The following is a 13179-nucleotide window of genomic DNA, read 5'->3' on the forward strand; positions in this document are numbered from 1 at the left end:
ACTTAATTCACTGCTCCGTCCTCCAGTGTAATCCAAAAATGGCCAAAAGGGGTGGAATAGAACGCTGTGCGACCTGGACCACAACTGAGTTATTTCAAAGTATAAAGGAAGAAGTTCAAGGCATGATATGCCCCCTTTAAATTTTTGTGGTGGTAAGAGCTCAACATTGAAAAGTCAGATGGGAGAGGTAGATGGCTTGATGGGTGGATTAAACCACAAAAAGCTTTAGTTTTCTTCCCGTGATAATTGCTGCAATATCTGTATGTTTATAACTCTGTTGCTGCGTGGTTTAAGTCATAATATGTCTGGCTTTAGAACAATAGTAGCTTGTGGAGGATAATAAACAGGACTTAAATAAACTGTCTCTTTTACTAAAGCCAGTCCTGGTTACATTATGTCCTGCTCAGTAGTAGGTCTGAGGTTAAGAACAGTCTTTATATTGGGGACAAAGAGCAAACAGCCAGCACGCTGTGCTGGAAAGCAAAAATTATTTTACATTTATTACATAAAGCAGCAAAAATAATAATAGTTACTGAAGCACAAGTATATCTTTTTGATCATGACTAAATGTCAGAAATGATCATATACACGATACGGTGCCATTGGTAGAACTTTTTCCTTGTAGTGAGAAGGTCCTGCATTCAGTTCCCAGTCTGGGATCTTTCAGTGTTGAGTCTGCATGTTCTCCCTGTGCATGCATGGCTTCTCTCTGGGTACTCCACACTATTAGGTCATTTGGGCTCACTAAACTACTGTAGGAGTGGGTGTGTGAATGGTTGCTTGTCCCGTGTGTCTCTATGTTGCCCTGTGATGGATGCACATCACTCTATATACACATGGACTATATACACATCGACCATTAGTACGGAGGACCATTTCAGCTTTTGGAAAACAGAATCGTTAACATATCATCACAAACTGCAGAAAGCAACTTTGATTTTTCTGGATTTCTTCCCGTTTGTTACAGTGGAGTTCTGCATTGAACACTAGAATAGGAGTTTAACTTTCTGCTGCCCTGTTTTCTGGGGGCTTTATAACGGTGATGATGCCCATTTGTAGTATTCCCCTAACCGCATTCAAACAGCACTTTCCAAAAAAGAAATAAAGTGTATTTCATGAAGCTAATCATTTTAGGAAAACGGTTTCAGCTATTCCTGGCTGTTTCTGCTGAGAGTGTTGGAAAAGTGCAGCGGTAGTTTAATAAGCCTTCAGCTGACAATGAGACTACAGAGCCTGAATGCCAGCCTTCCTAAGGATACTGTAAAGTGAGGAGCTCTCACTATAAAGTGGTGGTCAAAGTAATTTGTCTCTGGCTGACCTGCAAACACCTCGGCAGATAACCGGCCCTTTTATTTCCCCGTGGCAGTGTCCTTAGAGAAGTGCTGTTAAAGAACCTCTCCACATCCAGCCTAAAAGCTCAGGGCAACCTTTACACCCCAATGTAAATAAATCCTTCACACACCTGAGAAAGGCTTTCATTCAACATTTCCAGGCTGGGGACAGATGGACAGAAATGTACTTCTTCTTCTTGGAGCAGATGTATTAGTTGGGGCCTCAATGCTTGATGAAGTCATTGAATAACAAAATGTTTTGCATCTAGTGAGGACAGTAAAATAAAGGTGGGTAAATAAAGGTGCGACTGCTCCACGTGTCGAGCCCTACTAAGATCCTATTTGCACTTTGCACTAACATCCATCCAATGATGTCCATACTCCCAAATACAGATGTAAACTAAGGCTGGGGAATGTGTTGACTGTAAAAAATGTTATTTATGCAACGTCATAGAGAAAATCCTCTTATTGTCAGTCACCATTCTAAATTCTATAGCAGTCTGGACCCTTCTATGTTGGATTTTTCTGAAAGCTTAGTGGCTGCTGAACTCATCGCTCGCAACTCACTTTTCCCAAAATAATGCTGGGTTGTTGTTTTTTTTACAAGTACCTTCACCAAACTGCAGCATACGCTTTGTTTTGGAGTTAGGCTGGTGAAGAGTCAGCTCAGTTGTTAGATTATGCGAGGAAAGTTGGAAGGTTTTGAGGAAGAGTCTGAATCTTGGTTCACCACTCCATTATAGAGTTTAACATTAATACTGTAGTTAGGAAGCTAATGCAGTATGTAGAAAAATTACCCTCAGGTCATATTCCCTGACCTAGCACAAACACACAATACATTTTAAGGGTGGTTTCCCTCAGAACACCTTTAGTGAATGTTTTTAATCTACATTAGAGTGGCACGCTCTACAGAATCCTGTCTGAGAACTACTTTAGCACCGCCCACTGACCTGACATTGTCTTCCCTTTAAGCAGCTTTTAAACTGAGCGTGTTTCAGTTCAAATGTATAGACCCATTGACGTTGGACATCATGGGCGTCAGCTTAACCCCTAGGTGCTGTTTTCATAACTCTGTTAAAATGTATTGTTAACTTCATGGGTAAACCCTCCACAGTATTAGAGCCCGGTAACATCAATGAGCACCTCGTATCTTCCAGCTGCCTCCTGTTACCTGCCTCCAACAGTAGGTATTAATTTTTCACATTGATTCAGCAGCAACACTTGGAATACTGAGGAACCAACTTTATTAACAAATGGTTGAAGCTGAAACGTGTTGGTAGTTCACATGCAGGGTGCATCAAACTCAAAGGAACTTTTTGAAACATCAAAAGCATATTACACAGCTCCATTCGGTGCCAGAATTTCAATTTTGGCTGACTTCTAATCAAATCGGGAAGTGCAAAAAGAGTCATACCCGTAAGAAATAGACTCCTATCAGTGACGGTTTCTTGATCATTTTCAGAGCTCAGAGTTCTTAGCTAGCAGATAAAATCATTCGCTATAAGAAATCCTTTGATGGATTGAAAAGCATCTAAATAAAAGGTTTCAGAACATTTCATCAACTTTGCATGATCTCGGGCACATCACTGACAGAATAAAACCGTTTTAGCTCAATTCAAAGTCTTAATGTCAGTAACTAAATGTGGAAAGACGAACAGAAGGGTTCATGTTTCTGGGCGGATTTGCTACACTGCAACATGTTTTATATTGCGGTCATTATATTTGACCCGTTGGATGGACTTCCACTGCCTTTGATGTCAGCACCAGACATTCATTTTAGTGCCCCAGATGCTAAAGCGCACAGACAGCACTGTAGAAAAGAAAGAGAACAGTGAGAACAAGTTTCAGTGTCAACCGCTAAGCAGTAATGTTGCATTTTCATGTTTTTCTAATGCCGTGCAGCGCTAACTGCCCTCCTCTCGTTAAATGTTCTCTGAAATATCTAATGCCAATCACATCTGAGCCCTGCAGCTGCATTTATTTTATTCTCGGTTTGCAGAGCAGCTGACGGGTTGTCTTTTACGTCCCTCTTATAACTGCGGCCTGTTGAGCTCCATAATTCAACTAAACAGAATTAGATTGCAAGTAACTCCCAGAAATGTTAATGAACGACAAACATTTTAATGTCTGGTTAAAACGATATTTCCCAAGTCAAACAAAGTGGTTAAAAGATGGAACAAAAAAACATTTGATGTATTGTGTTTTCCACTTGGTTAATGAGTGGAACTGAAGACTGAAGCCATAAAGAAAACACGGTGGGGAACGTGTCCTTCATGTATTGATCGTCAGAGAGTGGGAACATGTCCGTAAAAGCAAACTTCAGCCATCGACAGTGAAAGGATGCCAGGAAGAATCCTTTTCAGTCCAAGAATCTGAGTAATCTTTTTTTGGCACAATCAAGGATTTTAACTTTGTTCTCAGCGCTCTCAGCGTGCGCTGCGAACACAAAACTAAGTGTGCACAGCGGCGGGACAGTTTGGTCTGGAAAATATCCCGCTGGAACAGTTATTTACACACAGACGGATGTTTTCATGCCTTTATTATTGTCCATTCTGATGATGTTCCGCTTAGAGCCAAAGAAAACCTGACGTTAACATTTTAATACTTCATCAGATCAATAAAACAATGGAACACAGTAATGTGGGCTTAATGAAAAGTGTGTTTAATAGCTTAAAGCTTGTTATTTTCAAACGCTACTTTAAGTCTGGCAGACGGGCCTCATCGGAACACACGCTCTAATTAATGGAAAATGACCGTGTGTGTTTGGCTGCATGTTTGCCAGGTTTCTTGTGACCATTTGTTGTTCTCTTCTAGCCGTTGGCCTTCTTCTGTGATAGCATCGTGTGTATTCTTTGAAGTCATCATGTGTCCTTACATGCCCCTGTCCTCTTTATATCTTCCAGGAGACACTGAGTGGTTACCCGGTCAGGAGCTACCTTTATCTCCCTGGGATCTGGTCCGAAAGCCTCTCAGCCAGTGTATTACCATCCGCCTCAAAGGTACAAACCCGGCAGCCTCGATCTGCTCATCCAGTGTTACTCAGCCAAGAACAAAACTGTGTCTGCGCTGCCATCACTGGCTATTAAAACCGTTTGGTGGATAAAAGGCTCTGGGTTTTTTTGGATGCATTTGCACTGATGTAGCAGACTCTTCTCGCTGAGCGACAGGCACATAAAAGAAAACTCGGCTGGGGACATGTCTGCTGAAGAAGGGCTTTGATTGATCGATGCCAAGTTTTAATTGAAGCTAAATCGAGATGAAATGAACGATTTAGCCACGTCACACAGGACTGGCCTGATTTTATTTTATTTTTTAAGAAACGGAGGATTTTTGTTGATGTTGAGCCCCAGATTGCCCCAGATCCACAGGTTATCTTACAAAATGTTCAGATTTATACAGGTCAACGAAATCGTATCTCTGATTTCCGTTTAGCAACGATCCGCAAGGGCAATGAAGGCTGACAGATGGTTTAGACAGATGCTGACGTCTGTAGACTGAGTGGGATAAATGTGTCCAATCATGGCGCGATCGAAACCTCTCATCTTTAACCCGTCCTACTCACTGCAGCTATTAAGAGCTAGTAAATTAAACACATATGCAACCTTCCCTCATGTTCTTTTGCTTGCAGTTATCAAAATGAATTCTCAATACTGAGTGGAAAGGCTCCTGGGCCTTTAATAGATACGGCTGGCTGTGTTGTGGTTTAGTTGTGTTGTGTAAATGTTCATTTAAGGGATCTACATAATGGCTGTTTTGATGATTGTTTTTTTTTTCAGGGTGCCTTTATCCTACTATATTTAAAAAAAACAGAACTAGGTCCACAATTTTGAATATTTGGTTTGTTTATTTAAGCTTCAGTATGTGCCTGTCCCCCTACTCCCCCAATTGTGCAGTGAGTTGCAAATTGACCACAAGCTTTTTGGATCCATTAACGAGTAGAGATGCACCGATCCAATCCGATACCTGGGCTGAGCGTTTCGGGCCGATCCGCGATACCGATCTGATACCATGTTGCTCTGCGTTTGCTTCTCACTAGCTGCTCTGCCTGATGACCTAACCGCTTTGCAAACATGGAAATGAAGTGACTGGATCCCTGTAACTGTAGGGCTGTGTATGATATTAATGAAAAAAACAAGTTACTGGGTCTGAATGCTGGATCGCCGTCATTCATCCAATCCAGCTAATTAGTAAATATGATCGGATTGGTGCATCTCTATTGACGAATTTCTGGCAGACTTTCTGCTGAATGTCTGACCGCTCTTCTTGATAGAACTGGTATACCAGTGTGTTTCCTGCTACAGAGCCAGCTTCTAAGTAGAGGGAAACAAATTGTCAATAGGGATAAGGGGGTTTAGGGAGATTATTCCGGAAGTTTGTCTATTGCTGAAAATCTGGACCTTCTACCTGGTGTGTTCAGGTGAATGTGAAGAATTTGGAGGTAGTACTCAGTATCCCATCCAAATTCCCCAATGCACCAGGACCAATTATAGTGACCCTGTTTCACAGCACAATACTAGAACCACTATATTTTACAAAGTTACTGTGTTTTGGGTTTGACAGCCACACATGGTCCCTCCAAAACACTTCTTTTTGGCAAAGATCCCTCGTGGTTCTCGGGTTTATGTTCTTTCATCTAAAGCGGGGTGCTTAGACACAGTTTTCTGATTGTTATGTCCGTGACCGTGACCGTTAATATCTGTCCTTCTGTATACGTACTCATCCTCGTACTAAGACGCGTCTCTCTGACAGGTCTGCATGAGTCGTGTCTCGATGAGTTAGCCCTGGAATCCCTCCTCCCTTTGCCGCTGCTGCACAACTGCGTCCGCCTGGTAAACAAAGACACTTCTACACTCCCGCAGACACTGTTATGAAAAAATAGCGAAGAAGCATGAAGCAAAAGGGAGAATGATCTAAAGTGTGCGTGACATTTCCCAGTGGCTGTAATGCCCTCTGCTGGATTGGCTGAAGGATTACCAAAAACAGATCACCCAGATAGACCCGATCCATCGACCAGATGCATTCATTTTATACCATTTAGTAATCAGAATGATGTCAAATTGATAATTAATACAGCAACCTGTGTAGAACAACATCAATCGTGTGTATCTAGTTTATGTTGCAAATCATGAAGTGAGACGACGCTATAAATGTGATGCATGGAGTGATGTGCCAACCAAGCTGAAGCATTATTCAGTCTATTTACACGCACACCTGCTCTGGTTCCCTGTGTTATGTGAAGGTGGAGCAGTACGGGAACCTCTTCTTCCACGGCCTGGAGGGCAGCTGCCAGGAGTACATTGCTACCGTGGTTGCCCACTGCATCAAGGTACGAAGCTGAGATCTTTCTGGGTTTAAAGAAACCGACCCGATGAGCCGCTTGGTCAGCCCTAAACAGACATGAAACCCTTCTTTGTTGCACCGGCATGACGCAATGAAACAGAAACGGTCTGCAAACCGTCATGTGACGGCGCCGCTGGGGTTCAGCGCAGCGACACCGACCGCTGCCAGCCGGTGGGGGTGGAGAACAGTAAAGAGATCTGGGAAAACTCTAGCAGGAATGCGCCCGCTGCTAGTTTGTCACTGTAGCCGCCGCCGAAATCGCACCACCGTTCAGTCTGTCGGGTTGCCACGGCAACGAGTGAAAAGCGTTTCAAAGACAGCGATCTGTAAACGTGTAGAAAAATCTTGTGTCTGAAGGGCTTGGTAGGCATACGTTGGTTGAGGTGGTAATGGTGGGTAGCCCCGCTCCAGTGATGGGTGTCTGCAGCAGATCGTGCATCGCTCAGACGCAGCACAGCGGGCCGTAAACAAAGGCGGCGCACACAATAAACATTCGTCCTGCGATGTGCCAGGAAAAGCCCTTTGTGTTCATTCACACTCTGCTCCGTGGCTCCGTTTCCCTCTGCACGTAGTAGTACATCTCTTATGTTTCCATGACGACGAGCGTCTCGCCTCGCCGTGCCTCCCCGCTCATCCCCGGCCCCTCCTTCTCTCACCGTGTTTTCAGGCGAAGCAGGAGGCGGAGGGGGCGGGCTGTGACGTGGTGAGGGTGGAGGTGGAGGAGAGCCTGACCAAAGAGCAGCTGCTGGAGACCTTCATCAACTGCGGTGAGAAATGTTCCCATTAAAAGACGAGACAGTGGGAGAAGCACACGCCTGAACAGCATCTGTTGTTTTATGGCGACTGGCGTACTTGTTGTTGGAGTAAACCGTCAAAACACCAGTAGGGTGTCCCTCTGAGGGACAAATCATTTACAGGACATTGTTTTAGTCAATCAACCTCATTATCCAAACATAGAAGCTCAAGTTTAAATCTAAATTATATTTATTATGTAATTCGTTTTCCAGTGTTATGTGAACACAGCCATTTCTCATCATGCAGAATTCATTCCTCTCTGCTGGTTGGCAGGACTGGACCCACTCAGTAAACCCTGCAGAACCTCAGGGCAGAACCCGCTATATCATTGACCTAAGGCTTTGTAGTTGTATGGTTCATAACAGCTTGGGCTCTCTGTAGGGGCCTCCCATCAAAGTCCTTCAACACAGAGTTAGTGATGTCTAACAGGAGTCCATAGTCTGCCTCCTGCCATGTTCTCAGAAGAATGGCAGGAGCCGTAATCCAACATAATCCAACATTTAACACAAAGTTGGATTATGTGGCTAGAAGAAGACCTAGACAGAACTAAGTTTGGAGCAGTGGCTCGTAGCATTAACCTGGGTGATGTGTGTGAGACAGGTGTGAGGGATTTCCTCTCAGACACCGGGGAGATCCCCACAGTCGTCACACAGGCTGTAGCAATGCGTTCAGTGCTTTAAATACAGGCAGAGACGTAATCTTCTCCCATCTCCCCAATAAACAGACAATATTGTTTAGATTATTACTTGAGTGGGTCAGTAAATACTATTACATTTTAAAATACTCTGAAATGCAGTGATGAACGAGTGATAAAAATCACACTGTCCTGGAGAAGGCCAGTAAATGTGATTTTTAAGAGCAGTGATTGTGTTTTCAAAGAAGTTGTAAATACCTTTTTATTCTCATCACAATACATATGAGAGAATATTGTGACAGAGTTTTAAGTTCATATCACCGATCCAATATATTAGAATATTTAATAGATTAACGCCACACAGACGGATATTTTCAAACCAGTATTTCTGTTAATTATGATGAATTTCTGCTTACAGCTGATGGCAACATGACATTTAAAGTTAGAGAATAACATCAGACCACTGAAACAACTTTTTTAATACAGAAATATAAAAAAAATATAAACCTGTTTAGAGGTTACTTTCAGAAGGCACTTTTAATGTGAAAAACAAGCTTTTATTGGAACACAGGTTCAAATTTATTGAAAATGTGTTTCATTAATGTGAGAAAGAAAGGAATTGTTTTGGAGGCAAACAAGAAAAAAAAAGATTTACAAACGTAAACTTTGCTAAATTCTGCTGGGACTTTAATTGTTACAATGTGTTCTTCAGAGATGAGACCCGCATCAACCAGCAGTTCACGTGGATTTTAGGGTAAACAAAGGATGGATGTGTGGGAAATGCTTCATGCTCACTGTTATCGATGGTGGATGTTCGTGATTCTAGAGGATTGTTTCTCTTCCCTCAGAAACTCCTAATACCACGTTTCAAATACGGCCCTTTTTTTTCCATATCTCAGCGTGACTGAGCGTGTGTGGGACGTGTAGAACAGCACATGTCTGTGTCCACACTTCTCACTGTCCTGTTTGTTTCCCAGGTTTCCTGATTCCAGCAGTGGGCTCGGGCTTTGGCTTGGTATCCGGCGCCACTGATCGCCGTGTTGTGGTGCTGCTGGAGGGATTGGAGAAGGCTTCGTCACTAACAGGCCTGCTCGCAGATCTCTGCCTCAGCCTGGACAACAGAGGCTCCGCCTCCCCTCTCATTCTGGGCACAGGTATGACAAAGGCCAGACTCTGGCAAGCAGTTCACATCCATGTTCCTAACTTTATTTCCTCTGTGTTCAACCCTCAATCCAAGGTTAATTGTCTTTCTGGAGGGATAGATTTAAAAGTTGTACAATAGTTCACAGGTCATGACAATATTAGACCATATTCTCAAAGACTCTCGAATTTGTTTCTCAAGACCACAGTGCATCTTTTTCTTTTTGCTGCAACTTAACATGCAACCTCTGGCTGCCTTTAAATGCAATCAGTGAATTATTTTACTTGTAGGATGAGAAGATCAGAAGGATTAAAAAACAAGCAGAAGAAACATTTTCGTATACAGATGATTTTCTGTCTGTACAGCATGCAGAAAGAGGAGGAGCTGAGTGAGTTAAGTCCTCCACCCCCTCTCACCCAGCTAACGTTAGCTCAGCTAAAGATTACCTGGATTCGTGCCCGCCTCAGACTAGTTTTTCTATTTAACTTGTAACCACTTTGTCACATTTATGAGGGATGAAGCTGATGGTCTGCGGACATCCAAGTTCTGGTTGTTAACTCAAAAAGTGAGGGTTAGCCCAGTCATGGGTGAGCTTGCTGATTTACCTAACAAGTTTGCTGTACCAACTACAATATATTAGCATGATTACAGCGGTGTTCCTCACAGTGGTCCCTCATTGGTTTGGTCTTGGATGCAGCCTTCACAGGCATGCTCAGTGTGAGGGATTGCTGCAAGGTCAACGACACAATGCAGGTGACTATCCACTGTGGCTCCACGCTCACCACGCGGAGTGAATGCAGTCAATGCAATCTGCTGAGTTTCCTTAGATACAACATTTGTTAACTAATTTGAATAATAAACTGTTTCATAGCTAGGATTAAAGTGGTTGACTTGGAATCTGCCTGTACGTTTAGATTCACTCGAGGTCATTTGGGCTTTTTATTTTCTTTGTCAAGTACCTTGAGACGACATTTATTGTGAATAGTTGCGTTCTAAATAAAGCCGATAAACCGAAGCGTACCCGAACGGGACGGGGCCGGACAGTCTGAACGTAAGACCAGCCACCTTTCTCTTTGTGCAGGTTCCCACCACGTCAGAGGAAACAACTTCCTGATTGGCACGTTTTCTAAACCCCGCCTCCAGGGATCAGAGCTCCGTCTACAGCAGCATTTCCGTTGGGTGATGCTGCGCTGGGACCAGGAGCCGCTGCACGGCCTGCTGGGAAGGCACCTGCGCAGGAAGCTGCTCCATAAGGTCAGTCAAAGGCCTGGCTGCAGCTGCCACACGGAGATGTAGTTTTAGTTTGCTGCTTTACCTTTCTCCTGAATAAGCCTGAATGATGCACCTATAAACTGTCTTTGAAGCTGATGGTGTAGGTACCAGATCTGCTCAGGGCCCTGCGCCTCCCAATGACGTCACTATACATGATTGGTTTAATGTTTGCACAATTACGCAAAACATTCTGATTGGTACGGACAACTTACTAACGTAATTATAGCAGGATTGTAGGTTTTCTTCGAGAGCGGGGCTGCGGTTTGTAAACGGGCAATTTTTACGAAGAAATTCTTCATGGGCCTTGCGCCTCCTGATGACGTCACATTATGGCAACGCCACTCAAACAAACTACATTGAGCCTGCGGTCTGCATTTCTAACGAATCAATTTTATTTAATTAATTTAGGGGTTTCTTTTTTCTCAAAAGCTTAAGGCTTAAAGATGAACATAAAAAAATGTGAAATCTTAACAATTCAAAATACTCAACCCACTTTAATTGATAAAAATTAGGTAAAATATTTAGGTGTAATAATTAACAAGGACTACACTGAAAATGAAAGAACAAATATTCAAGCCATTTTACAAAAAAATCAACAAATATTTGACAGTTGGCTCCAAAGGAACATTAAAACTTTTGGAAGAATATTATTAACAAAAACAGAAGCGATAGCCAGATTAGTTTATCCAGCATATATCTTAAATATACCAAATACTACAATAAAAACAGTTTATCAAATTCATCTCAATTTCATCTGGAATAATAAAAATGTGATCAGAAAGAATGACATAGTAAAATCAGTAGAAAAAGGAGGCATAAACGTTATTGATTTTGAAATGATGAATGCTGTGATAAAATTAAAATGACTGCAGACTTTTATTAAAAATGAAAAGAGTGTATGGTTTAGTTTCCCTTCACAACTTTTTTTCAAAAAATTGGAGGAAGGAAATTTCTCTTAAGATGTAATTTTGATCCTTCAAAATTACTGATTAAATTGTCAGACTACCACACAAACATTCCAAAATGATGTTAAAAGTTTTCATGCCTCGAATAACTTACTGGAAAATAACCGTAAATTAACTAAATAAAATTGATTTGTAACAAATGGAGCCCGCGGGCGTAATGTAGTTTGTTTGAATGGAGTTGCCATAATGTGACATCATCGGGAAGCGCAGGTCTGGTACCTACACCGGCTGACCTTATAAAATAAAAGCTCAGACAGACATGTTTAAAGGTACTGATGTTGCAGGTGGGGACTGGCGCCTGGTCACCTGATGGGCTGATGGAGCGCTCGGTGTTGTGGGTAAGCCAGGTCTGGCAGCAGCTCAACGCCTGCCTGTCCCGCCTGGGGACCCATGAGGCTTTGCTTGGCCCGCAGCTCTTCCTGTCCTGCCCCGTGGTTCCCAACAACACTCAGGCTGTTGTCAGGTCGGCCTCCGAATGAAAACCTTTTATTATCAACTGTCCGTCATTGTACTGAGAAGGTGTCTGCCTGTTAACTCGCCGATGTGTGTATCAGATTACACGGAGAGCACAGGACTGCAGCCGTGGAGCCGATATGACGGGATTGTCTTCCAACAGGTGGCTGGCCCGTCTCTGGAACGCTGTGGTCGTCCCGCGGGTGGAAGGCGCTGTCATCTCCCGTGTAACGACCAGGCGCCCCGCCTCCGCTCTCCCGTCACCTTCTCCCTTGCAACAAGCGTCTCCTAGCAACTGTGGGCTGAGCGCCGGACAGCAGGCCGTGGTGAAAGCCGCCCTCAGCATCCTGGTTAACAAGGCTGTTATGCCGGGATGCCCCCTGCCTCGCCACGGTGGGTGGCCAGCCTCTCTGACACGTGCACAGAAAAGATAAAGTAAAATAAAGAAAACACACACCTGATTAATTCTGATGTTTTTGGCTCGATCCTGTAGAAATGGACCGGTACCTGCTAGAGTTTGAGGGGAGCTCATCTTCTCTGCCAGCCCTCGGTTCATGTAAGAGGGGTGTAGGGGGAGGGAGACGAGGACGAGACAGCGGCAAGCTGAGACGATCCAACACCAGCCCCAGGAAGAAGGGAAGCCCCTCCTTAAACTGGAGCTCCGGGGGCTCCTTCAGGGAAGGTACGAGCCTGCTGAGCGGCTCAGGTGTCGGAATCAGGGAGCCGAGCAGTAAACAGAGCTGTCTGCTACAGATGAAACCATGAGACATGTTTATCTTTAATCACTTCTCAAGTGCAGATGTTGACGGAAAAAAAGCCTAGCAGAGTGTTCTGTTTGCACTGTCCACAAGGGGGAGCTGCTTGACCTAAATCATTTTAAGCGAAGGGCCCAAAGGCCTCCCGTGTGGACAGAGAACATCGTATTTTACCTTTGAACAGGAATGTGTTTTTCTGATCTATTTGTACCAGCCTGACAGGAAACGGGCTCTGTGTGAAACCTGCTCTGCTCCCGGTGCTGAAATAAATGAGATTTGCCTGCAAGTGTTCTCACGATGTTCCAAAATGTCCCACAGGAAGTCAGAATAACAACCAATGCCGAGTTTTGCAGAATCATGCTGGATGTTGTCGTGCTGTGTTAATAAAGCCGCTCTGTGTGTGATTCCAGGTTCGGTCTCCAGCTCAGATGTCAGGTTCATGTCCAACGGCCACAGGTTGGTGTCACTGGTTACCCAGCACAGCAGCAGCAGC

At 43.7% G+C, this 13179-nt stretch overlaps 1 protein-coding gene across 1 annotated transcript in view; it reads left to right on the forward strand.

The window, feature by feature from the left end:
• cttnbp2 (cortactin binding protein 2) overlaps positions 1–13179 on the forward strand; it is a gene marked incomplete in the record, with an annotated part of 91223 nt that overhangs the window by 73334 nt on the left and 4710 nt on the right. Inside the window, 10 exon segments of the mRNA XM_036145938.1 lie at positions 4235–4330; positions 6081–6160; positions 6571–6657; positions 7339–7438; positions 9078–9254; positions 10323–10495; positions 11763–11941; positions 12095–12324; positions 12425–12613; positions 13097–13142. Coding sequence (XP_036001831.1) covers positions 4235–4330; positions 6081–6160; positions 6571–6657; positions 7339–7438; positions 9078–9254; positions 10323–10495; positions 11763–11941; positions 12095–12324; positions 12425–12613; positions 13097–13142 — 1357 coding nt within the window.

The sequence above is a fragment of the Fundulus heteroclitus genome, chromosome 2 (assembly GCF_011125445.2).
Source record: "Fundulus heteroclitus isolate FHET01 chromosome 2, MU-UCD_Fhet_4.1, whole genome shotgun sequence".
Taxonomy (NCBI): Eukaryota; Metazoa; Chordata; class Actinopteri; order Cyprinodontiformes; family Fundulidae; genus Fundulus; species Fundulus heteroclitus.